General features: G+C 39.2%; 1 protein-coding gene across 15 annotated transcripts in view; it reads left to right on the plus strand.

The window, feature by feature from the left end:
• GRIP1 (glutamate receptor interacting protein 1) overlaps positions 1–25,968 on the plus strand; it is a gene marked incomplete at both ends in the record, with an annotated part of 674,847 nt that overhangs the window by 478,587 nt on the left and 170,292 nt on the right. For 13 of the 15 annotated variants that reach the window (XM_084256509.1, XM_084256515.1, XM_084256502.1 and 10 more), the window contains one exon: positions 3,919–3,999. The exons of the other annotated variants lie outside the window; for them this stretch is intronic. In XM_084256509.1, coding sequence (XP_084112635.1) covers positions 3,919–3,999 — 81 coding nt within the window. The remainder of the gene's footprint in view (positions 1–3,918; positions 4,000–25,968) is intronic. 15 annotated transcript variants of the gene reach the window in all.

Below are 25,968 nucleotides of genomic sequence, written 5' to 3' on the forward strand. Positions count from 1 at the left end.
TGATACATTTTTCTGTAATCTAAAGCAAACTATATAATATTAAGATATATTTTTCTAATTTTTAGCATACAGTAAGTCAATACTTGAAAACTATTGTGTGATGGCAAGATTTTAAAGAGGAACAAACTACAAACCTAGGAAAAGAAATAGGGAGGAAGGAGAGTAACTTATAACAGTTGTTTGACTTTTGGGGGGGTTCTTTTCCTACAATAAATACTCTCATTTGAGAAACTGATTATAATTCATTCATGTATCAGCATAAATATTTAATAAATGTCTAGTGTGTGTTAGGCCCTACTGGTTGATTTCCTTTCCTAGTTATCTGACCTATTTTTTCTTTCATTTATGTAACTAGTTGGAACTTGAATGTCTAGTTAGTATTTCCCTGATAAAGGAAAAGAATTGGCAGATATCTTATAGTTCACTAAAGCTTTTGATGCCTTTCCTGTGGCACAGTGAGCTTTGCACTGGCATTTCTTTAGGAATTTTTTCTTCCAGAAAAGTGAATGGAAAAGTATAAGTTGTTTCTGTACTGTAATTTTAGTTTAGGTACACAAATATGTGGTGGAGGGAGAAATGAGATTTATATACACAAAAGGAATTGACTATGACTACTTGTTTGGATAAGCCTCTCTCTAAGAATTAAGTTAACTCATGCTCTGCTGGAGAGGTACGCCTGTTCACTTACCTGCGTGATACAGAAACGTGCACCTGAGGACTTACCCAGTCTCGCTGTTCATCCAAGAGGAAATAAAATAAGGAGGAAAGAGCAGGGAAATAAGAAGAACAGAAACAGGGGCCTCCCTGGTGGCACAAGGGGTTAAGATACAACCTATGAAGCTATCCGCAGCCACTGCAACACGAGTTTGATCCCTGCCAGGGAGCTACCCACATGGCGCAGCAGACCTCTCCTGCCTTGCCTGCTGCTCCCCTCAGCAGTGTATTTCCGTAGATCTGCCTGTTCTGTTCCCCTCTGTCTCTGGTGAATCCTTGCACCCCCTGTACCTCTGACCTGTACCCCGGTTCTTGTATGCATAAATAAATCTTTAAAAGAAAAAAAAAGAACAGAAACCAAGTCTTGACTCATTTTAGATCTGTGTCCCTTTATAAATGTGCTGCTCTGGGCCTCATTCCAACTTTAAAATGAAAGTGCTTTCTGCTCTAGATCATCCCTTATAATCATAAAATTCTAGGGATATATCTACAAATCTCCATTACCGGATTCATGGGGAGACCACACCACACAAATCTCTTGAGCACTCTACAACTTTATCTCAAGGAAAAAATGGGTACCGCTTTAAAAAAAATTTATCTTTTAATGTGGTTTTATGACTCCATCAGTTACTTACTCATTTAGTGTCTTCTCTCCTCTACTTCCAAACAGAATTTCAATCAAGAGTTGACTTTGAGTAAACTGTATTAAGGGAGTTGATGTCCACTTGGATGGCTAAGTTTTTTTTAAGGCCCATGCTCCTCTTAGGTGTTTAAAATAGTGAGATAGTGTCAGGGAGTTTCCTTAAAGAAACAGACTCACCTGCTCTCATGCTGCTCTGCCTCTTCTCCTTAACTCTGCTGATAAATCTGCCAAGATCTGCTTCCATTAGGAATTATTGTTTTCACCCTGAGTGACTGTGGCAAGCTCTTCTTAGATAACATGGACATTATTTTAGTGTGGCCCTTTGACCAATACCACTTTTGACTTCCTGATAATTGTTTTCTTTCACCCATACCTAAGGACTCTCAGTACTGAAAGTGAGGGCCAGGGCTGGGAGGTAGATATGTGGAGACCGGCCATGTGGCCGGCTTCAGCCTTTTAAGGATATGCATAGCTAGACTTTCTCCTCTCTAGATCATGGAAACTGTTTCAAATATAAATGAGAGAACACTTTGACCAAGGTTGATTACTTCTGTAATGCAAACTGGGTAAATTCCTTTAAAAAAAAAAGTAGAAAATGCAGAGTCTCCTGGGCAAATCTCTTATTGCCCTTTAAGAAAATCCAACACTGGATTCAACCCAAAACTTTAATTGGCTGGAATCTTGACAAATTAAAAATTGAGGAAAACCTTTAGGTTTCCAAGATGTTGTTTCTAAAACTGGTCGTTATGATCTTTATCTCCTGGCTCAGTGCTCTGTACTCATAAATACACAGTTTCAAAGTTTTGGACAATGAAAGGAAATATGTTTTTAGATCAGCTTTGTACAAAATCCAGATTTTAATATGGTGTGTTTTAATAGTATGTTTCTTTTCATAGGTGCTATGTAAAGTAGATCGCTGTTACTGAGTCAACACTGGGAGAAAAATGTTCAGATACTCAGGGAGAATTGTGGGGCAAATGGAGGCTTGCAGTGTAAGGCTTGCATTTTGTTTTGTGGTTGGTGATTACATTCAAAATGTGTTTGTGAAGAGAAGAATCAAAGATGTAGGATAGTGCTTCATAAGCAAAAATCATGCTGTTGATTGTATTGGTATATAAAGTTGGTAGTTTATGGTTGGAAGAATATAAAGAATTGTGTGACAAATGAAACATAAACATGTAACAGCGTGACTTCCTTTTATAAGTTAATTGCAGCTTGCAGCAGTGTTAATCTTTCCTTTGGTGCCATTGCTTATAAAGACCTTGTTACATTTATGAAGAAATCATGAATCATTCCAAACAGAAGTACATTCCAGAGAGGACTCAAGCCCCTCAATTTTGAAACACAAACCTCTTAGTTGGGAGAATTAATGTTTTCAGATGACAAAATCTTGTTGCTGAATTTAATCCTTATTACATTTAATAGTCTGCCATACACAGTATGGTTCTTTTTAATTCTTTAATGAATTTCTATTACAACAAAAACAACAAACCAACCTGACAGTGTGGCCAGAGTGACATTTGGGTCCTGTGACTTGATGCTAGATTACTATTTTACATAATACTCAGGCCGTACACATCTTATTCTTGAAAATATCTAAGGTTGTTATTCAGACATCTCTTTTACTTCATACAAATGCCCTATGCAAACTAGGAAGAATTCTTCCTTTCTATTTTAATCCTGATATTTACCGTCCTAAATAAAAAATACTTCCATATTCTAATTAAATTCTCTTCTAAATTTTGTTAAAAGCACTTGACTTAGAATTTGACAGATCCAGCACCTCTGTGATCTGGTCACCCAGTGTTGTCCTCATTCAGCTTCTTGCCTTACTCTCACACATACGCTGAGCTTCAAACCTTCTCTCTTCAGTTGCTCTTTTTATGGTTCTGCGGGTTATTTTCATCTCTTTCTAAAAGAAGACAAATAAATAAGCTCATTGCAGTATATGTTTTATTTTGCCAAACCATCACTCCTTCTCTCTTCTTATTCTAGGTTCTCTGGTCTTTGAATACCCCTTTCCTTCCATTTCTGCTCTTGTCAATTTACACCCATGAGGAACCTTCTAATTTTGTCTGTCTTTATTTCTCTGCGATACTAATGCTGTCACCTGCTTACCTGAAATGTAACATTTCATTTCCTTTGTTCTTCTACCTGATTATTCTTTGTGCCCAATGAGCCATTTTATTCCTTTGTCTTCTGCTGCTGATACTCACTGATACTTAGTTATCAGTGAATGGAGGTGGCAGGTAAATAATTCGTATACAATATTTGCATACTTCTTACCACTTTATGCCTTCATGTGCACAATAGTTTGGTCCTCACAATCCCAAGAGCTGAGAAAGCGTATCGCTCTTTTCTAGGAGAGAAAACTGATGTTCAGAGCATTAAAATGTCTTGTTCCACAGCTTAACCAAGGTTAGGACCCAGGTCTACTGCCTCTTCCTACCACACCCTACCTTATCACCTCTCTCTGGCAGAAGGATTGCAATCCATTAAAAATCTTCACTGCATTAGAAACTGGATGGAAATTAACCAAACCCTTCATTGTACCTTTGCAGATGAGAGTCCCTACACTAAATCTGCCAGCCAGACAAAGCCGCCTGATGGAGCATTGGCTGTGAGGAGACAGAGCATCCCAGGTTAGACCAGACTGTTGGATTTTTCAGCTGTTTTTCCTTTGAACCCTGTTATTTGGTGGACCTAAGTCATTCCAACTTGGTAATAAAAATCGTGCTATGTCATCAGGCACAGACTACATCCTGCACAATATGTTCGACGATGTTCATAAAATCTAGACTTTGGAAAAGCTTGCCAACTTGTGAGAAGTCATCTGTGTGCAAATCCTCTGTAAAATGACTTGAATTTATATCAGCTCTTGCTCATTTACTTACTCTCACCTCTGTTTTCCGGGGATGACTTTCACAGCATCTATTTCTTTATTGAAACAAACTTGCAGAACAAAGGGTTCAGAATTGCTGTAGCAGATCATATATATGCTGAATAAGAAATTACTCCTTTCTTCTTATCTCTTTAAAACCGAATTTACTTCCGTTGGATAGCTCTTGCAGAATTTTGGGATTTTGTATTCTTACAAAACTTCGGTTCATATCCTTGTAATGACAATAAGTGATACTTATTTTTTCAACAAACCATTTTGGAGAACTATCTTAAAATGTCTTTGCCCAGAATGTCAATATTTTGAAACATTTAATTTGAGGATGACACAGAAGTTCTAAAATTAAAAGGGGAATAAAATTCAAATTAGTATCCAAACTTGATCCAACTAGGTAATTCTTAGAAAACCTCTTATAGAATGCAACTGTTCTCAAGTGAAGGGTTGAAAGCATTATTAATTTCATACATATATCTAAAACAATATCCTTTTATATTTTATATATGTCAGTTAAGTACCTGTGGGATTTTAGAGGACAGGAGTTTTAGCAGTTCAGGAGAAACAGCGCAGTATTCCCAACATTAAATTGAATGGTTTGGCAAATCTGTCAGTAAAAGGGGAATTCTCCATTTGAATAAGGAGCAAGATGAATCCACTTTCTGAGCAACAGAGTTCATGATTATTATTTTCTTTTGTAAGAATTAAATGTGGTTTTTCTTATTCTGAAAGCTAGGATTTGTTATGAAAGTACATGGCTCATGTAGAGACATATTGTGCCTATGAAACGTTGTTTGCATGTTTTGAAGATTCTAAAGCAATTTGAATCCTGTGTATAGATGGCATCAGCTCGTGCTGAGATTTCTTCTATTCCACACTATACAACATCATTCTTAGTACTGGTTACATTTAGCAAAACTCAGCGGTAGCCTGTGTTGGTCTCAGCATTCTTGTCAACAATAAGGTATACCCACAGTTTGAAGTTCAAGAATGCTAGCTCTCCATCACTTCCTTCTTGGCCTCGCTACCCAGTACTCAGAGTAAAGAAACTTCCCAATATCCTTACCACTTTATTTAATGCTAATTAAAGCGCTGAATATTATCATGTTTCCCTTCATGAGTTCTCTAGTGATAAATGCTAAACTATAATGCATGTTTGAGGGCCAGATTTTTCCTTAAAGTCATTAAGTCATTTTTTAAATTACATGTTAGCTATATCGAAGCTGTTAATCATAATTCTTAGTTCATGATGCCCAAGTGATTCTTTGTGATAGAATTTTCCCTTTCATTCCTCCTAAGGCAATTCAAATGTCAATGGAGTCTTGAACTTTCTGTGTAGACTTAATGAGTTCTTTTTCTGGAGTTTGAAAATGGGCAAACACCTTTTAGTTCATTTATCATAAGATAGCAGCCAGAAAGGTCAGGGTTCTGCAAAATCTTCCTAGTTGTTTACAACAGTCCAAGTGAAAGAAGACTATGTCAGCCAGATGGCTAAGAAAACAAAGTGGTTAATAACTATTTATTACTTATGGTTCTCTTAAAGAGAAAATTAAGGGCCATCTTGAAAACTGCTTCCTAACTGACTTCAGAGACTTGGAGTTTTGAACCTTTACTTTATTGTCTTATTGAAGAGTATTCTTTATTCTTCTTTTGGCATAAAGAAGTCACTTAAATCAAAAGGAGCTCTAGCCCAGCATTCAGAAACCTTAACCAGTCACCTACCATGGTCATCTTTATCCCTAGTAATTCCATAAGAAAAGAGAAAGAGGAATGCAGAGAGGAAACAGTGGGGAAATGCACACTATTATTTGCTGAAGCTTCAGCTAAAAATCCCTAACTGTTCTCCTAGTGGAGTAAATTGGACTAAGTACTAATTGCAAGTTTACAGCCTCTGTTCCTTGTTCCTGTGCTCACCTTCCAATCGAAATTCCCTCAAAACTATTACACCACCTTGGCAGCAAGGAAAGATGTATCTTGAGAAAAATGCATCAAGGAATTGAAAGAAGATCTAAAGGACATCTTGACTCATCTGTCAGCCCCTGGATCTCCTGAGTGCAAAAGCACTTACTCTTTCAGGCCACCCCAGAACTACTTTGTTGCTCCAATTCTGGGGAGTAAGCAAACCAAAGGAAACTGAAACCTTAAAGAAGCTATGCCTTTTCCTCACATCTTCCTTCCAAACTCTACTCCTAGTGACCCCCTGAAGGCTATTGAGTTTGACCATTCCATGAGTACTTTTTTATGCATCTCTTGCATGTCTTGATGCAAGAGGTGGGGATAGGGTGGGGATAGAGAGGAGGAAGAGTACAGGGTAGCAGAGTGCATTATAAGCTCCTCTGTCCAAGTTTGAGGAAAACTTATATTGTTCCTTAAAACTTGATCTGTAAATATAGACCTGGTGCTTCCTGTAGCCAATATTTACATAGACATATAGATAAGATTTCTTAATATGGGCTCCACTATTTCAATAGCATAATAAAGAGTAATTGTTAATAATTCTGTTCCAAGAAGCTAACTTTAAATATTAAGTTGCTTTTCATTAACATCAAAATCCACTATGCCCCAACCCAAAATTATTATAGCAGTTATCTTATAATCATAAGTCAAATATGTATCTTTCATTAAATGCCAATTCTAACTATAAATCCTTATAATACCTTCCTGTTCTTTCCCCCCAAAAGGAGAATGGATTAAGCATCACTTAGGAACAAAATGTATTTGCTTTGTATAAAAGAGAAATGCATTATTCATGTTAGTTGGACAGCAGTCATTTAATTGCATCTCTATGACATAAAATGTTCTTAAATTTTTTTTAGTCTTTCATATTTAAAAATTTTGAATGATGATAGTAAAAAAAAAAAATGACATGAGTATTCCTAGGCATTAAGGGAGGAATATTTTCAATCTCATTTCTGCCATGGTTTTTTCAAAGATAAGATGAATTCTGAGTATAAAAGTATTTTGTAAAATAAAAATGTGTTGATCTGAGTATTTGAGAGATTACTTGCATATTAAAGTATGACTGCTTGAAGGATTTATCCAAATTATTAGAGAAAATCTGTACAGACTCTGGGTTTGACAGATTTTGCTTTAATTTGTGGCTTCACCCACTTAGAGATAAGGTATTCAATCATGGCTGTCTAACATTAGTGAAGAGAAAAAACAGTATGCTACACTACAACTCCAGGTCCAGAGTTAGTATATTATCTATTTGACTTTCCTCCTCTTTCCAGGTAGGACATTTTTCTTTGCTTATGCTTTGATGAAGAATTTGGAGCAATTCACAAATGCAGAAGGATGCCAATCACTCATATTATTATATATTACATTTCCAGCTTTGATGCTTCAGAAATACTGGCTTCACTTCGTAGCCAGAATAAGTCCACAAAACTTTGTGTGGATTTTTTTTCTCCCCGAATATAAAGAAAGACACATCAGTTTGGTCAAATTGGTATGAAACTGATATCAGTCTTTTTTGCTTCTCACATTTGGATACTTGGATATGGAGTTGAGAATCTGAAATATGCAATAGCCTGAGAAATCTATACTCCAGCTGTTTAAAATACATCCACAAAGAGTCAGCATCAAATCGGGTGTCAAAAATCAAAGTCAGAAAATATCAGGTGCCCTGGGCACCACAGAAAAACTGGCAACCTTGAATTAAAGAGGAAAGGACAGGAATTTTGAAGGTTCTGCCCTCTTTGGTCAGCATCTCTCTGTCTTTGTTATGCACACAATTTGATGCTTCATTGGTCTAAATTTTCATTATTATAGCTGATAATATAGTGTTACATTTACACTGGGGTTTTTGAGCTGTAACACTGGTCAGGTGTATCAAGGGCATTTACTCTGACTTCCAGGCTTGATTCTGCTCCCTCTGCTTAGTTGTACCATTGAACCCCTCTAGAAAGGGGGTGAGCGTCATGGATGAGTAAGCAAAGTCAGTTGAGTCAAGCAACTGATTGATTCATACAAAGGAAGGTGCTGGATGATGTGTGTGTAAATGTCATCCCATTGTACACTTAAATATGTCATACTTTTGTCAGTTATACTTCAGCACAGCTGGGTCAAGGAAAGATAGTGGGCCATTATATTTGCAGTGTGCTCCTAAGTGATTTAGGAAAAAAGTAGAAGTCGGGGTGTATGTAGACAAAGGATGTAAAGGAGTACTTTGTAATGTTCTTGCCACTCTTGGTTACTTTCTAAGTATTCCAAAATAAAATGTTTTTATTTTAAAGAATGCACTACAGTGCATGCCAAAGATGCTGAGTTAAACTCTGCTGTCAGTGAGGGAATGACCCTCTCAGGAACACAGGGCAATACCAAGGAACATGTGCCATCGCTACCTGCACCCCAGGAACAGAGGCGAGGACAGCAGGGTGCGCCCTGTCAGAGACTCTCACCATCGGCATCAAGAACCCAAAGCAGGCCTCACAGGTGGCGCAGGGGTTAAAGACACTGTCAAGCTATCGCCAGCCACTGCAGCATGAGTTCAATCCCCAGCCAGGGAGCTAACCCACATGGCACAGCAGACCTCTCCTGTCTCTCCCTCTGCTCCCCTCAGCAGTGTAGTTCAGTGGTCTGCCTGTTCGGCTCCCCACCCTCTCTGATGAATCCTCTCATCCCTGCACTTACCCCAATTCTTGTATGCATAAATAAGTAAATCTTTAAAAAAAAAAAAAAAAAAAAGAACCCCAGAGCAAAGGATGTTTGCAAGGAGCAATCCCACACCTTTAGAGAAGTTTCCCAGATCATGAAGTGGAAACCTTTGTTAGCACTGCAAATATATCTGAGATTCTGCCTGCACCTCTGTTTATTTGGTTTTTCCCTAGTCGTAGGACTATCTGAAACTAACTCATACATATATCATTTTTTTCTTTCTCATTCCCTCACTAAAATGCAAGCCACCCTGCATTTTAGGTACTTTGTCTTGTTCACTGCTGTATCTCCAGTGCCTCAAACAATGGTTAGCAAATGGTAGGTCCTGATGGGTATTTGTGGATTGAAGGAGCAGGCAGAAATCCTCAGGCCAGCTCTCTCTCTGCCGGGTTTGTTACATTATATCCAGAATACTTTCCTACAAAAAAGTTGGCTGACCACATATGTTCTGACTCATTGTATGCTCTACAGCAACTCTATTGGCCTTAAGGCTGCACCAAATTTCTAAGGAAATTTCTAAGGAAATCAGCTGTTGCCCAAGACTAATGAATGAAATATAGGTCAGCTAGAAGCTGGAGAATTTTAAAGGCCAGAGGTTTCCCTTTAACCCTCATTTGTTTCTGTTTGAGCAGAAAATGTCTGTGCAGCCCTGTAACACCTGAAGAGAAAGTTCAAGCACAATTTAGCAATCAAATTGACAAGATGAGAATGATTCATTTAAGCGTTCTGCTATAGGAAAGGGCTAAAAATTGTGCGAAAATATCTGGTGTCTAAAAATAGACTGAGGCGAAGCAAGGCTTCTTCCTTATTACAGCAGGTACACTTTCAGGATTTCCCCCGGAGAACTGAGCCACTTTGTTGTGTGGCTGGTTGTACATACTAAGTTCTCATCAAACAGCATGGGGCAAAATGAGCAGCTTGATTTGTGTGTTCAGTCCTTCAGCTTTCATTAGCAATTCAGAGAAATGACAGTCTATTATGTTTGAACTTCTCGCATGCCTTAGTAAACATGGGTGAAATATAATAAAGTGGTGCATGTGCATCAATGATGTTTAAACAACAGTTCTTCCAGCATGCAATTTAAAGAAAAATTATGTGTAGTGAATTAGAGCTGCGCCTTGATATCACCCAAGCCCCCTTTGTGTGGCATCTAGCCAGTATCATGCTCTGGGAACACACAGAAGTCAGATGGGGGTGACACTGACCGTGGCCAGCACAGCCTCCCAGTATCCAAAGACTATTTTAGAGGGGGCTCAAGCCTACATGCACAGGAGCTACAGGGAGAAAGCTTTTTCCTTCTACTATGTTCACACTGAAGAAAAATTCTCCCACTCCTAGGTTAGGGAGACCTTCAATTCAGGGTTTTTAAATTAACTGACTTTAGAGAATTAGCCTGGGTGAAAGTGGATTGACTGATAATTCTGGGAAAGTGAAGAACCATCTCACACACAGTTTGCTGTAGAATACATCATCTGGGTCCTTTGATTCTCCTTCCTTACCCATCGGCTGACCTGACTTAGAGCAACTTCTCAAATTTCAGTCACTCACACATCATCTTCATAATGTTTGTTATCTGTTTCCACCTGTACCATAACTAATATGACTTTAAGCATATTTGAATTAATAAACATTTTTCATTAGCTTTATCCTAATCTTTGCTGTGATTTGATATGCTGATTATATTTTTCTAATGCAAATGTTTAAAATTTCCATCTCTGAATTTTTTAATAATTTATTTATATTTTACATCATTGTTTATTTTTATACAATGCTTGCTTTCTTTTCTCAAGTGCAGCCCCCATAGAATTCCCACCACCAGTTCACCCATGTACCATCACCATAGTCCCCTGTGCTCCTCCTGCCCTGGTTTTGATACCTCTCCCCCCCCACCCCCCTGCAGAATGTCTCTGATTTATAGTTACCTGTTTAATTTTGTTTTGTTGTTGTTGTTGTTGTTGCTGTTGAGCAACTCTGAAATTTTTTTAAGAAAGGTTTTTATTTCCTCTCTAATCCATCACTGTCTAGATACACCATATTTTAGGAAATGCTGGCTTGGATGAGATTGTTCCTGGAAGAAACAACTTTGAGAATTTGAATGCTCTCTATATTGTCAGCATGTTGATAGGTAGTTGCTGGTATATAGTGGAGAAGTGGCCCATTGGATTGGAAATGCAAGGCATCTGGGCCTTTTGCAACAAAATAAAAGGAAACACTAAATGAGAGAGAGAGGAGGTTGAACAATATTAACACAAAGCCTAAAGTATAACAAGAATTAAATGATACCAAGAAAAAGAATGAGGGAAACTATAGATCCTTATAAAAATAATAGCTGCCATTCTTTTCATGTATGTTCTAAGGATTAAATGAACCATTTTCATGTATATAGTTTCCTCTCTTCCTCAGAATACCTCCAACAAATAAGTTTTGTTCATTCCCTTATAACGGATGAGCAAGCTGAAGTTTGGAGAGCTAATGGAACCTCCCAAGCCTTGTAGCCCTGCCCAAGGCTATAAAATAGAGGTGCTTGGATAACCCTGGATAAAAATGAATTTCAAACTGAATCTCGAGTCACAAAGGAAAGTGAAGTGTGCTGGGCCACAGGGGTCATGCAATTACTTCTCTGAGTAACTGAAGACTAAGAGAAAGTGAGAAGGAAATTACAACACTTCAGGCTGTGTTGCAATTTATTGTCTACATTTGTGATTTTCAGGGCTTCAGAGTCAAGAGAAAAATTAAGTTGGCCAAGAACTTGTATACATGTTGTTAAAATGGTAACACCATAACCATATCCTTTATGCTTCCCTTTTAAGACCTTGGCATAATGCAAATCTTTATGATAATATTGATGAAATGAAATGAGTCGCTTTGCTCTGTGGCAGAGCATTTGACCTTGCAAGTAGGTTTCTGAAATCATTTCGTGTATATCTCACATTATGGGAGTCAGTGGGTGAAGACTGACCACAGTCACGGTTCTTTCTCCCTCTCCCCCCCCTCTTTCTCTGTAAATTCTTGTAAATTCTTTTGAAATTAAACATTCTTACACATGTCTACATATTTCTAAAACTTAGTATTAAGCTAGATGTTAAGCTGGTGTTAAAGATTTTCACATCAGAATTTGGGGAGAAATACTTTATGGCACCTGCCAAATTTCTTTTTCTCTCTCAGAGATTGATTGCAGCCCTGGTGCCTTCCTGCCTGCTGCCCGCTGAAAGTAAACTGCTTGCACATGGATTCCATGCTTCTCACCCACCTACTTTGTTGCATTGCTGGTTTTTGTTCTCCAGCCAATTCTTCATTTGGTCCCAAAGTTCACTGTAACTACCATGATTATCTCTCATATTTTGATTATGAAGTTTTTTGACCTGATCCTCATATAGTCAGTCAACACTTAATGATTTATTGAGTACCTTCTGTGTGCCTAGTATTGTTCCAGATACTAGGATTATCCACAGTCTTTGTCCTTGGTCAACTCTAGGGGGGAGACAGATAATCAGCAAACATTGAGTGTCTAAGTTGAGGTCAGGCTGTGATAAGTACAGTAAGAGTGAACTCATCTAAGGAGTACAGAGTGAAAGGGCAGAAAGACATGTGGTTCTGTGGTTGAAAGGAATGTCAAGGATGGTCTTTATGAGGCAATAAAATGTGAGTGAGCCTGAAATAAGGTGGAAAGCATATAATCCGAGGAAGAGGATTCTAGACCCATGGAACAGCAAGTGCAAAGATACTGAGGTCAAAACAAGTGTGACCTTCTAAATAAACTGAGAGAAAACCAATATGACCAGAAAGGGAGGTGCACGACTGAAAATAGGAAGGGATGAGGCTGGAGAGAAAAGTGTAGGTCCTGTAAAACTTGTAGACGAGGGTAAAAGTTTGGGTTTCATGCTGAATGTGACAGGAAACCTCCACAGGAGTTGCACAGTTAAGATACTAATGTTATTTTTTTAATTTCTCTGACTTCTATATGGAGAAAATGACATTTAAATATACAGGAGTGGAGATCAGTTAGCAGGCTGTTGCAAAATTTCAGGCAAAAATCCAGTGGTGGCCTGGCCTAGGCAGATGGGACTGTGGAAGCCATGAAAAATAGTCACGATTTGAAAAAAAAAAAAAAAAAGTCACGATTTGAAGAAGCAGTCCAAAGTCTACTGTCCATTTGCATGTGACAGGAGAGGAAAAGAGGCATCTAAGATGAGTCCCAAAGTCCCAAACTTTTAATTAGATAAAAATATTGATACTAATTTCAAAGATCAAGAGCCACAGAGAAAGAAACAGGTCCTCGCAGAGGAACTTAGGGGAAGGTTAGAGGAGCTCTCAGTTTGTGGAGCACCCTCGATGAGTGCTGTTAGTGCAGATAAAGTGAGATGGGTTCTACGGTCTGATCCTGGAATATGTCTCCCTTTAGAGACCAGCAGTGACAGAAGTCTGGGTCCAAGACATGAAAAACAGAAGCAGTGAGGTAGGAGGAGAACCAGGAGAATATGGTGCCCTGGGATGCAAGAGCCACGTGTCACTAAGAAAGGAGAAACAAGCTGGGTTTATTATCAATAAGATACAAAGGAAACAGGACTGAGAACTGGCCATACCATTCTATAAGAAGGGAGACTTTTCAGTGAGATGGTCAGAACCAAAGGCTGACTTGAATGGATTGACATGAGACTAAGACTTGAGTAAAAGAGGCAGAAAATGTATGAAATTCTTTCTAAGTTTAAAAAAAAAAATAAAAAAAAAACTGTACCGAGCAGCAGAGAAGAGGGACAATAGCCAGAGGGGACATGTGGGCTAGAGGGAGATTCTTTTAAAACATATAAATTGGTGAAGATATAGTGTGTTAGTGTGCTGATGTGGTTGACCTAGTAGGCTGAGGGAAATTGATGCAGGTGGGAGAGGGGAAGAAAGCAAAAATAAAGTCTTTGAAGAGGCTAGGCTGGGTGGCTGGGCACCACCCAGCATGCAATGGAAGCATCAGCAGGAGGAAAGACAGAGTCCAAGGGCAGAAAGGCTGGAGGGGGTAGATTTCCTGCTGAAAATATGTGAGTCCTTTTCTCACGGCTCTTTTTTCCTGGTGAAGTAATAGGTGAGGTCTTTGCAGAGTAAGAATGGGAAAGGCGTGTTCAAAGGCTGGGAGAGAAGATTGCCTGTGGGCAGTGTTCATGGATTACCCTGCAGTGCTGCAAGCCCTAACTAAACAAAACCATATTCTCTCTTACAAACCCTACCTCTTCAAAAAGGAATAGAATGAACTTGCCTTTCTAGTGCTGATTCCCCATGTCACTTCCATAAATCAAATCATATTCTGTTTCCTTTGGGTCTTCTACTTCTCTCTTCCATAATCATTTCTTCTTACAAACATCTAGAATACTATGTGTTTTTATTAAACTTCTGGCAATTTAGCTTATCCTTTTTCAAGTTGTTCTTCAACTTGGATTCTAGATTTATCTCTAATTTAAAGGTACAGGGCCTTCCCTGGTGGCGCAGGGGTCAGTGCTCTGAAGCTATCACCAGCCACTGCAGCACGAGTTCAATCCCGGGTAAGGGAGCAACCCACATGGTGCAGCAGACCTCTCCTGTCTCAGCCACTGCTCCCCTCAGCAGTGTATTTCAGTCAATCTGTCTGTTCTGTTCCCCACTCTGTCTCTGGTGAATCCTCTTACCCCACCCCCGCACCTCTGACCTGTACCCCAGTTCTTGTACGCATAATAAATATAGTTACCTATATTTCACAGGTAACTTCTGCTTCAATATTTTTAAAGAGAGCAATCTTGTAATCTTAGTATCTTACAAGGTAGCCTCCTCTTTTCTATTTGCCTGTTAGGTAGTATTATGCAGGTGAACTGAGTTTCCCATTTTATACCTCTATCCACTGGGTCTTCAGATTATTTGACCTTCATCAAAGAAAGTGTTTTCTTTTCTTTTCCTTTTTTTACATCACTGTTCATTTTTAAACAATATTTGCTTCCCCCCCCCACCCTCAGGTGTAGTCCCCGTAGAGTTTCCTTCACCAATGCACCCGTGCACCATCACCTCAGTCCCCTGTGCTCCTCCCTCCCTCCCTCTGATTCCTCTCCCTCCTCCTCCCCTGCAGGATGTCTCTGATTTATAATTATCCGTTTTTGCTTTGTTGTGTTTTGTATTATTATTATTTTTTACACTGATGTCTCACTTGGTTCCCCTATATTCCTCTTATAAGTGAAACCATCTGATGTTTAGCTCTCTGGAGGTTCCTCAATCTACTAAAAATGGAGCTACCATATGACCAGCAATTCCACTCCTTGGGATCTACCCAAAGGACACAAAAGCATTGACTCAAAAGAGCTGTACCCCTGTGTTTATTGCAGCACTATTTACAATAGGTAAAACCTGGAAACAAAATAAATGCCCAAAATTGGCCTCCCCGGTGGCGCAGCGATTGAGCGCTGGGTTGCGAAGCTGCCCGCGGCCTCTGCGGTGCCGGTTCGATCCCCGGCTGCTCCCTGGCCACCAGAGGAGGGTCCCACATAGCGCACAGACCTCTCCTGCCACCTGCTGCTCCCCTCAGCAGTGTACTTCGGTCCTTCTGCCTGCTCTGCTCCACGCTCTGGCTCCGGTGAATTCTCTCACCCTGCCGCGCTTCTGACTGTACCCAGTGCATGTATAAACAAACAAACAAACAAAGAAATAATACATGCCTCTTTAAAAAAAAAAAAAGAAAGAAAGAAACCAAAATAAATGCCCAAAAATAGATGACTGGATCAAGAAGATGTGGTATATATACATAATGGAATATTACTCAGCAATCAAAAAAGATAAATCCATGCCATTCACAGCAACGTGCATGGAGCTAGAAGGAATTATGCTCAGTGAAATAAGTTAGATGGAAAGAAAGTCTTTCAGGTACTTTAAGGCACCTGCCCTCTCCTTCCTGAGGTCTTGTTGTATTTTAAACAGGTAAAACAGGGTCCTGCCTTCAACTTTGCCTTCTGGACGTGTTTCCACACCCTGGTTGTCTTTCTTGGTTTGTCAGTGTCCTTTAACATAAGATGGCCTTCTTCCAGCTGTAGCAAAAGGGAACAGAATACAAGAAAACTATTGCCTTCCTGATCGGGATATTCTACTCAGTTAATGCTGATGAAAATTGATTTCGCAATAAAATAATGGTGTTTAATTCGATTGAACTCGCAGTCAACTAAAGTTTACTGATCTTGTTCTCACAAATTGCTCAGAAGAGCTGGGGTTCCTCTCTTGAACATAACTCTCCTTGGAAAGTCGGGCAGCTGTACACTTCATTCACTTCTCAGCACATTTATTCCTATTATATTCAGCTGGTAAGATTTGAGAAGAGGAGATGAGAACGGTTGCAACAATTATTGGCCATTGATCTTGTCCCAGTCTTATTTATTCCACATAAATAAGTATCCCAATGTTGCAGGAAGATATTAAGGCTCACAAAGCTTAAGTGACTTGCCTACACATATCCAACAACAGAGATGACATTTGAGTGTAGGATTGCCTTAATTTTTCAGCTTTTTACCAACTCTTGAATGATTCAGCTCATCTTTCCAACATGAAAGAGGAAATAGTCTCTCTTCCTGCTTATCACATATATTTACCACTCTTCTTAACTGTCAATTAACCACAACTCTGATAAGTGTTAAGAATTTTGAGCATAGCAGTACCGAAGACAGAGCCTTTAGAACTCCCCCGCCCCTCTGCCCACCAGAAACAGTGGCCTTCTCTCCTTACCAAGGATTTGCTCTCTTTGTGTATCACCCTCACTGAGCTTCAATACCACAGACTTTCAACTACAGTGGTATGTTTTTTCCACAGGTTACCATGAAAGATCCTTCTCAAGGTCCACTGAAATATTCAAATTTGTATCTGTCCTATCTCTTTTATATGTATAATGTTGGTTTGCACACTTTATTCCTCAATTGTGTGATAATCCTAATTCTAAAATTCTGCCAGGATATGCCATTAATCCCAGAGATTTAAGATTTCCAGAGCCTCTCCCTATAGAAATTTAGATTTTTGGCACAGCTCTCATTTTTATCTTTGTTTCATGATTGTATTTGCACATTATAATTCTCTGGGAAGTAATTTATCTCACTGTATAAACTCAAATACACTTTAAACAGCTAAAGTATCCTTTTAATATCACTTTACCTTCCTTTGGCATAAGTAGCCTCTCAATTTAAACTTAAATTCTGTCCTCTCTAGTTTGTTCTCCTTAGAAATCACTGGAGATGCATCTTTGGAATTGAGTAGCACAGCATTTCACCATGCCAAAAGTAACTTTACAGCAACTTTCCCAGCAGTAGACTTCTTCCCCATGTTCTTAGTGAGAATTTGGAAATTTTCTTCTAGTTTTCCTTAACATCTCCTAGTAGAACCATTTCTTGATGAGTATTCCAGCCCCAACCTTGCAGGCAGCTCTACCAACTGATACCACACAGAACCAACAACCTTATAAATATGAATCTATGTGTTAAAGTTTATATGTGTCAAAGAAAACTGTCTGCAGGAGTGAATCAAAAGGGGGTGAGAATCTCACAGTTCATATTAGAGGGAAAAATAGAACATTTGAAAGAAAGTTGATGACTGGTTTCAAATAGCCTAAGTAATATGGAATAGGGGGTCAGTGTGCTTGTGACTTTGGAGGTGTAACTACAAGTCTTATGTCAGTCACCAAATGGCATCGTCCCACTCTCTCAGGGTAGCCTGCAGATACATTTGTGTGAACAGTGAGTACCATGAGATAGTGCCCGTCACCCCCTCTCTGGTTCATGTCTACACCCTACTCACCAGCTTACACCAGCTATCTTCATTCCTTTAACGTATCAGATTAGCACCACCATATGGACTTTTGCCCTGTTCTCTAAGATCTGCAAACAACTTGAGGTGAAACTTCCTAAGAAGTACAAAAAGACAGCATAACCTCACTGGTTAGGAACATAAGCTCTAAAGTAACCTGCCTTGTTTAAATTCCCAGCTGCCTACTGCTCTGTGGACTTAGTGTGCTTGCTTAAGTTTCATGCTTCAGTTATCACCTTCCCCATTGTATGAAATGAGAGTAATGAGGATTAAAGGAGTTCATGCATAAAAAAAAATCTATATTCGTTATCTATTGCTAGGTAGCAACTTTACCACAAATTTAGCAGTTTAAAAACAACACACATTCATTCACTCCCAGTTGCACTGGGTCAGTAATCTAGGCATGATTATCTGGTCTTCTTTATTAGGGTCTCATAAAGCTGCAATCAAGGTATCAGCCAGGGTTGCAATCTCAGATGAGATGTGCTGAGGAAGGATCTACTTTCTTGCTCACTCAGAGTGTAGGCAGAATTCAGTCCAGGGCTTCGGTTTCTTCCTGGCTATATGCCCAGGGGTGGCCTTCAGCCCCAGCATAACTGCCTGCTTCCTCAGAGCCCACAAAGCCAGGGAAGTCTCCAGCACAATGGGCACAAATCTTTTGTGCATCAGCATGTACTTGTAGTCACCCATCCCCGCACCTGCCGTATTCTACTGGTTAGATACAAGTCACAGGTCACTCCCACATTCATGACAAGGTGACAATGTAAGGCCCATGATCAGGATTCAGGGATCATGAAGGACCACTCTAGGCTCCATCTGCCACGGCATCCTCAGTCAGGTCTGGTACATAAAAGATGCTTATAAATGCAGTCATTGTTCTTTGAAGATATTTGAGGAAGACATAGGTAATACACACTGGGTGTATTCAGACAGGTAATGCAGAATGACTATGGGCACAATAAAAACCCACGTACATCTTGAACCATATGATTTAAAATCATCTATGATTTAATTCAGTCAACAGGTAACATTAGAAAACTGTCCACCTCCTCCAAAATCTCCTGTAGCATCTTTCTTGGCCCATTGCTGCTTTTTCTCTTACATACTATATTTTTTTTTCATTTTACCTGTGTAAAAATGGGAGCTAAAGCATCTTATGTGATCACTAAAAATTCTAAGAATGACTTTGTTTCTTCTTAGAACAGTCAAGCTTCAGGGCCTCCTGGTGGCTCAAGGGGTTAAGTCTCAGCACTATGAAGCTATCGGCAGCCACTGCAGCACAAGTTCAGTCCTTGGCCAGGGAGCTACCCACATGGCACAGTAGACCTCTCCTGTCTTGACTGCTGTTCCCTTCAGCAGTAGATTTCAGTCAATCCGCCTGTTCTGTTCCCCATTCTGTCTCTGGTGAATCCTCTCACCCCTCCCACCTCTGACCTGTACCCCAGTTCTTGTATGCATAAATAAATAAACTTTAAAAAAAAAGGAACAGTCAAGCTTCAGAAGAGGGAATGGGGAGGAAGGAAAGAAATACATTTTACTTTTGCAGGAGCCCAGGCACTGTTTTCTGCTTCTGGTTTCTCAAAGCCCTAATGAGGTTCATATACCAAGACCACATTCAATAAAAGTCTTGCAATAACATTAGGTGTAAGTAGAAAATGGAGAAAGAATGCATTGAAAAGGCGAAAGATTTATGCGATCTGAAGAGAAACCAGAGTATTACTCAGCATACAAAAAAGATAAACACATGCAATTTGCAGCAACATGGATGGCGCTGGAAGGGATCATGCTCAGCGAAATAAGCCAAAAAGAAAAAGAAAAATACCGGATGGTCTCACTCATAGCAGGAATCTAGAAAACTTAAATAAGGGACCAGGAAAATGAATAACTATAAGAAAGTGAAAATCAAAATCAACAAAAAACTATGAACCAGAGACACTTTTTGGGGGGTGGGGGGTGGGGGGCGGGAGGGGAGGGATTGGGGTCAGAATGGGGGGATTGCAATTGTATGGGGAATATAAAAATAAAATTTATTATTTAAAAAAAAGAATGCATTGAAATTCTAGACTTTCTTTAGATCTTACTGCTGATAAAGAAGGGTTTTTACCTGACTGATTCTTACCCCAGTTCAATCATGTGCCTCCACTGTTTGCATAGAAGGCTTAGTGAATAAACTTTCTGTTTAGTAGCCCAGCCTTGGAAGAAGATGGATAGATCAGTTCTGTTTGTGGCAACACAGATTCCAGAAATGTGTTTTTATGCCAGAGAAGTTGATTTAGGACAGATGTAGCCTTGGATGTGTGGATTTCCTATATATCAGTGCTATTTCTGCATTCAGTCCCTGAAAAATGCAACCAAAGAACTATGTGTGCTACACATGTCGACCCCCAAATCCTATCCAACCTGAGTCATGCGTACTGGGTCCCAGCCCTGCCATGCTGGGGAGGGAAAATAGGAATGATAGAGACACTCTACAGCCAGGCTGATAACTAAATATTAAAAATATAATAATCATGAAGCATCCCTGTTATTTCTTTAATTTAAGCAATTTCCCAGTAGAGTGTTGAGGTGTTAATTGCTTCTGCACTTCTTTAGTTGACAGATATGTCCTTTCTTCACCTAGGTAAGAGAAGCAATTATTGTAATGCTCTCATGGGCTTGGTGAGATATTCTTTAATGGATTTTAAAGGCATTCGTAGGGCATTGTGCTTTCAAAAAAGAAACTGTTGGGCCTCCCCGGTGGCGCAACGGGTTGAGTGCACTGCTGAGAAGCTGTCCGCAGCCTCTGCAGTGCAGGTTCGATTCCTGGCCAGCCAGGGAGATGCCCACATGGCGCAGCAGACCTCTCCTGTCTCACCCGCTGCTCCCCTTGGCAGTGAATTTCAGTCAGTCTGCCTGTTCTGCTCCCTGCTCCCTCTCTGGTGAATCCTCTCGCCCTCCCATGTCTCTGGCCTGTACCCCAGCTCTTGTATAAATAAAAATAAATCTTTCAAAAAAAAAAAAAGAAAAGAAACTGTCCTCTGTTCTGTTCAGGCCTGATAAGAAGAGTGGATAGTGTGTTCAGACCACATGATGAATTTGCTAAAGGAAAATATGCAATGGGCAAAAAAAGACAGCAGTAATATTTTTTCAGGATATATGTATACAGATTTCAGATATGAGAAAAATATGTTCTTGTGTGTGCATATATCACTGAGTTGAACAAAGATTAAATAAAATAAAGCAAAAAGAGTAAGCCTTTTTTTAGATATTAAGCAGGACATTTCTCATGAATTTCAACATAAAGTTATTATTTTTGAAACTGGTGTGGACTTCTAAGTGACAGGTCACTAACAATACAAATCAAGAAATACTCTTTTACCAATTGTGTGAAAGTGACTTTCATAACCCACTGAACCACAATTTATTTTAATGTTTCATGCTTACATTCAAGAAGTCAAAGAAAAATAGTCCTAGGACTTTTCATTAGAATTTGGAACTGTTTTTATGAGTCTTTTTGGCAACTTGTCAATCTAAGACAACTCATGTTAACCAAAGTGACGTAGTAACCAAAGAAGATTCATTTAGAGTTTGCGTACTTACTTTTAAGTTTTAGAAAAAGGATTTGCCTTATATAGTGTCTGTAGGCAAGTCATCTAACCTTGAAAATATGCAGATTTTTCATGCTTAAGATCCTGGGTTCTCTGATAATCAAATGGGGAAACGTGAGTCTGCAAGGCAGCTCATTAAGTGCCATACAATTGTAACATGGTCTTATAAAAGGAAGATCTAGGTTTTGTGATGCCTAAATCTTATGTAATTTAAGGGGAAGCAGCTCTTTAAGAAAACGAACACAAAGATACATTCATGTGACATATCAGCATGTCACAAGCTCTCTTAAGGCATTGCAGAAAATGGTGGCAGTGAAGGTCCCAGAAATTTAAGAGTAATGAGCTTCATCTGTGCAGCAGTGTTATAGATTTACAAGTGCCAGAGCTGGGAATGTCCTTCCCTGCCATCTAATAGGGTCTACACCTTTTTTCACAATAGAAATCTCTTTGCAAAATCTTACATGGAGGTACAAAAGAGAATACAGGTAGGAATAGCTAAAGGTGAGACAGAAGACTTAGAGGTCTGCCTGCTTGGCTCCACTTTCCTTTGGTACCCCAAGAATTCCTGTTGAAAGTGGCATTTAGAGGAACATACAATATTTCATTTAAAGGCCTCCTTTTCCTCCCACATTTTAATAACCATGAAACCAAATTGCTCTTCAGCCTGCAGTAGTTACCATGTCATCATGTCTGCTGTGTGTGCTCCAACTTCATTGTAATTCCTGGAAGATGGTTGGATAAATGGATAAATGCAAACCCTTGATGCTTCAACCAGTAAACCATTTGAAGACCATTTGAATAAGCAACATGTATTGTTGTCTAAAACAATCTGTTGGCACTTTCTGGTAAGATTAAGACAGGACAAGCACCAAAAACTAGCTAAATGGGTCTCAGCACAGCTAGGAAGAAAGTCCAAGAGACATAACAGAGCACTGTCTAAGAAATCTTTGTCGCACCTATACAAAGAAAACTATAAAACTCTGTTAAAAGAAATAGAAGAAGACACAAAGAAATGGAAAGACATCCCCTGCTCATGGATTGGAAGAATTAACATTATCAAAATGGCCATCCTACCAAAAGCAATTTACAGATTCAATGCTATTCCAATAAAAATTTCAATGACATTCTTCAAAGAAATAGAACAATTATTGATGAATCCATATGGAATCACCAAAAACCCAGAATAGCCAAAGCTCTCCTGGAAAAAAAAAAAAAGAAGGGAATGTAGGTATCGCACTCCCAGACTTCAAACTATACTGCAAAGCCATAATAATCAAAACAGCATGGTATTGGAACAAGAGGAGACACACAGACCAGTGGAACCAAATAGAAAATCCGGAAACAAACACACATTTTATGGTCAACTAATCTTTGACAAAGAAGCAAAGAATATACACTGGAGCAAAGAAAGTTTGTTCAATAAATGGTGCTGGGAAAACTGGGTCACTACATGCAAAAGAATGAAGCTTGACTTCTACCTCACACCATGCACAAAAACCAACTCAAAATGGATTAAAGAACTAGACATAAGACCTAAAACCATAAAATATATAGAAGAAAATATAGGCGAAACACTACATGACATGTATCTCAAAGACATCTTACAGACACATCACCCAAAGCAGTGATAGTGAGGGCAAAGATAAACACCTGAGACTACATCAAATTTAAGAGCTTCTGTACAGCAAAAGAGACAATAACCAAAACAAAGAGAAACCCCACCAACTGGGAGAAAATTTTTGCACATAATTAATACTAATGATAAAGGATTGATCACAAAAATCTACAAAGAGCTGGCGAGACTCAACAACAACAAAGAAAATAATCCAGTCAAAAAATGGGCAGAAGAGCTAAAAAGAAACTTCTCCAAGGAGGAAATGCAAATGGCCAACAAGCATATGAAAAAATGTTCAACATGACTTGTAATCAGGGAAATGCAAATCAAAACTACAATGAGATACCATCTTACACCAGTGAGAATGGCACATATTAAAAAAACCAGCAACAACAGATGTTGGGAAGGTCGTAGAGAAAAAGGAACTCTCCTTCACTGCTGGTGGGAGTGCAAACTGGTCCAACCACTATGGAAAGCTGTGTGGAGATTTCTTAACCTACTAAACATAGAGCTTCCATATGATCCAGCAATTCCACTCCTAGGTATTTACCCAAAGGACACAGAAACATTAATTCAAAAGGGCACCTGCACCCCTATGTTTATAGCAGCACTATTTATAACAGCTAACTATGGAAACAACCCAAATGCCCCAAAATAGATGACTGGATCAAGAAGATGTGGTACATATACACAATGGAATATTACTCAGCAATCAAAAAAGATAAACTCATGCAATTTGTAGCAACATGGATGGAGTTGGAAGGGATCATGCTCAGTGAAATAAGCCAGAAAGACAAAGAAAAATGCCAGATGGTCTCACTCATAGCAGGAATTTAGAAAACCTAAATAAGGGACCAGGAAAAAGACTAATTGCAATAAAGTAAAAATGTAGGTCAACAAGCAACTATAGACCAGAGACACACTACAGTGGGGGCAGGGAGCGGAGAAGAGGGATAGGGTCAGAAAAAAGGGGTGGGAATTGTATGGGGAATACAACCAAAATGAAAATGCATACATTATGCAAAAATGAAAATGATGTAACAATTATATAAAATGAAATAATTTATTAAAAAAAAGAAATCTGTGTCACAATGTTATTGATGTCTAGAGCATAATATCATGTGGAAAATATGTACATCAGTGACTCAGGTTCAGAAAACGAATGTGAAGAAGTTGTAGGAGTGCCTCAATTGATAACTTAACATATATTTCCTTTTCATCTCTGCACTGAGTTCTTTTATAAGTATAAAATTTTTGAAAACCTTAGTAATAAGAATTAGGTTGTAATTTCACTGGCAGCATTTTTAGTGGTAAATAAAGTAACAGTGTCCCTTAAAAGTGATAGCATCTTGGGGCCTCCCCAGTGGCGCAGCGGTTGAGCGCTGGGTTGCGAAGCTGCCCACAGCCTCTGCAGCACTGGTTCGATCCCCAGCTGCTCCCCGGCCACAGGAGGAGGGTACCACATGGCGCGCAGACCTCTCCTGCCTCCCTGCCACCCGCTGCTCCCCTCAGTAGTGTACTTCGGTCCCTCTGCCTGCTCTGCTCCCCGCTCTGGCTCTGGTGAATTCTCTCACCCTCCTGCACTTCTGACTGTACCCAGTGCTTGTATAAATAAATAAATAAATATTTAAAAAAAAAAAAGTGATAGCATCTTGAAGTCAGTGAAATATGGTGCTTTACAGTTCAGCAATTAGTGACCACAGTGAGTTCAATGTCTTGCCCACAGCAATATGAATGGTTTTTTCCAGGACATAATAAACCAATTGAGAATTTATTTTTCTAGCTATTGTGCCCTAGTTAGCTCTAGACCAAAACTCTCAACCATTGTTTTCCAGTCATCACTAATCATATTTATTATAATTTCTAGTTGCTTGAGATCTGTGTTTCATACTAGATTAAAAATTCCTTGAGGACAAGGACTAAAACTGTCATGTTTATTGCTAAATAGCAAGGTTCTAACATTTAGCAGATGGTCAATAGATAGTCAGTGGAAGGTTGGATCATGAATGGATGCCTGGTTGGATGGATAGATGGAAAGGACTAAAGCAATTCTTACTCAGAGGAAGGCTATAAGATAGATCAGTTATATAGTTGGGTGTTGTTATATATGGTGATTGAAGTACTAACACTGAGCAGAGGGGAAATAGTAATGACTTTGGTTTATCTGCTTGTCGCCTTGGGGCTCACCCAAATGTAGAGCCTTTCCCTTGGGACAAGAACTTAGGTGTTTCTCCTGTGAAGCATAAGAAAAGAACTCAACTAGGAGAGGGGCCAGAAGAGGAGACCATCCTTCTTGCTAGGGTGGTTGAAGCCAAATTTAAGATATGGAAGTGTCCTTGATGTGGGCAGCACTGCACTCTCCAAATCTGAATTCTGATGGTGTCTCAGTAGAGCGCTCATAAAACTCCAACTCACTGCAGCAGACTGTCTGGCTTCTCCATGGAGAGTCCACAGGGCTCCCTTGATGTCCTGCCTCTTGGTTGTTCTGCATTGACTGCACTATTAGTTTTCCATCTGTTCCTTTATTTGAGATGAACCAAGTTCATAAAACAAGAGAAAGTCAAATAAATGTACCTGACATCTGCAGCAAGATGAAAGGCAATGATTTACTGACTTATTTTACCCTAGCAACTTAGGTATGTATATACCAAACCCTATTTCTTAACCTGGCCTTATGTATTTCAGCCTTTTGTTCAGTAGTATTTCATCTACACATGCTTCAGTCCATTGTTTAGCAATTGCTTTATGACAGGTCAGCAATGTGACAGCATTCTGGTAAATGAAAGGAGGCAATTTCATGTTGTTAAAATAGAGACCAGATTGTGCTTAATAGAATTCTCAAGCCTCAGTTTTCTCATCTATAAAATGGGAGTGTTACCTTCTTCGTAGGTTTATCCTAAAGGTTAAACTAGAGAATAAATCTGAGAACATTTTGAGAAATATTAACTGCTTTAAAAATAATGGGTAATCTTAAAAGGGATCATGAATTTCTTCATTTTAATTCTCTGTTCTGTCAGATGTTTGGCTCATGCTAAACTCATGGGTAGTTAGGTATCCATGGAAGGAGGAG

Source organism: Talpa europaea (assembly GCF_964194135.1).
Source record: "Talpa europaea genome assembly, chromosome: 15".
In the NCBI taxonomy this organism is placed as follows: domain Eukaryota; kingdom Metazoa; phylum Chordata; class Mammalia; order Eulipotyphla; family Talpidae; genus Talpa; species Talpa europaea.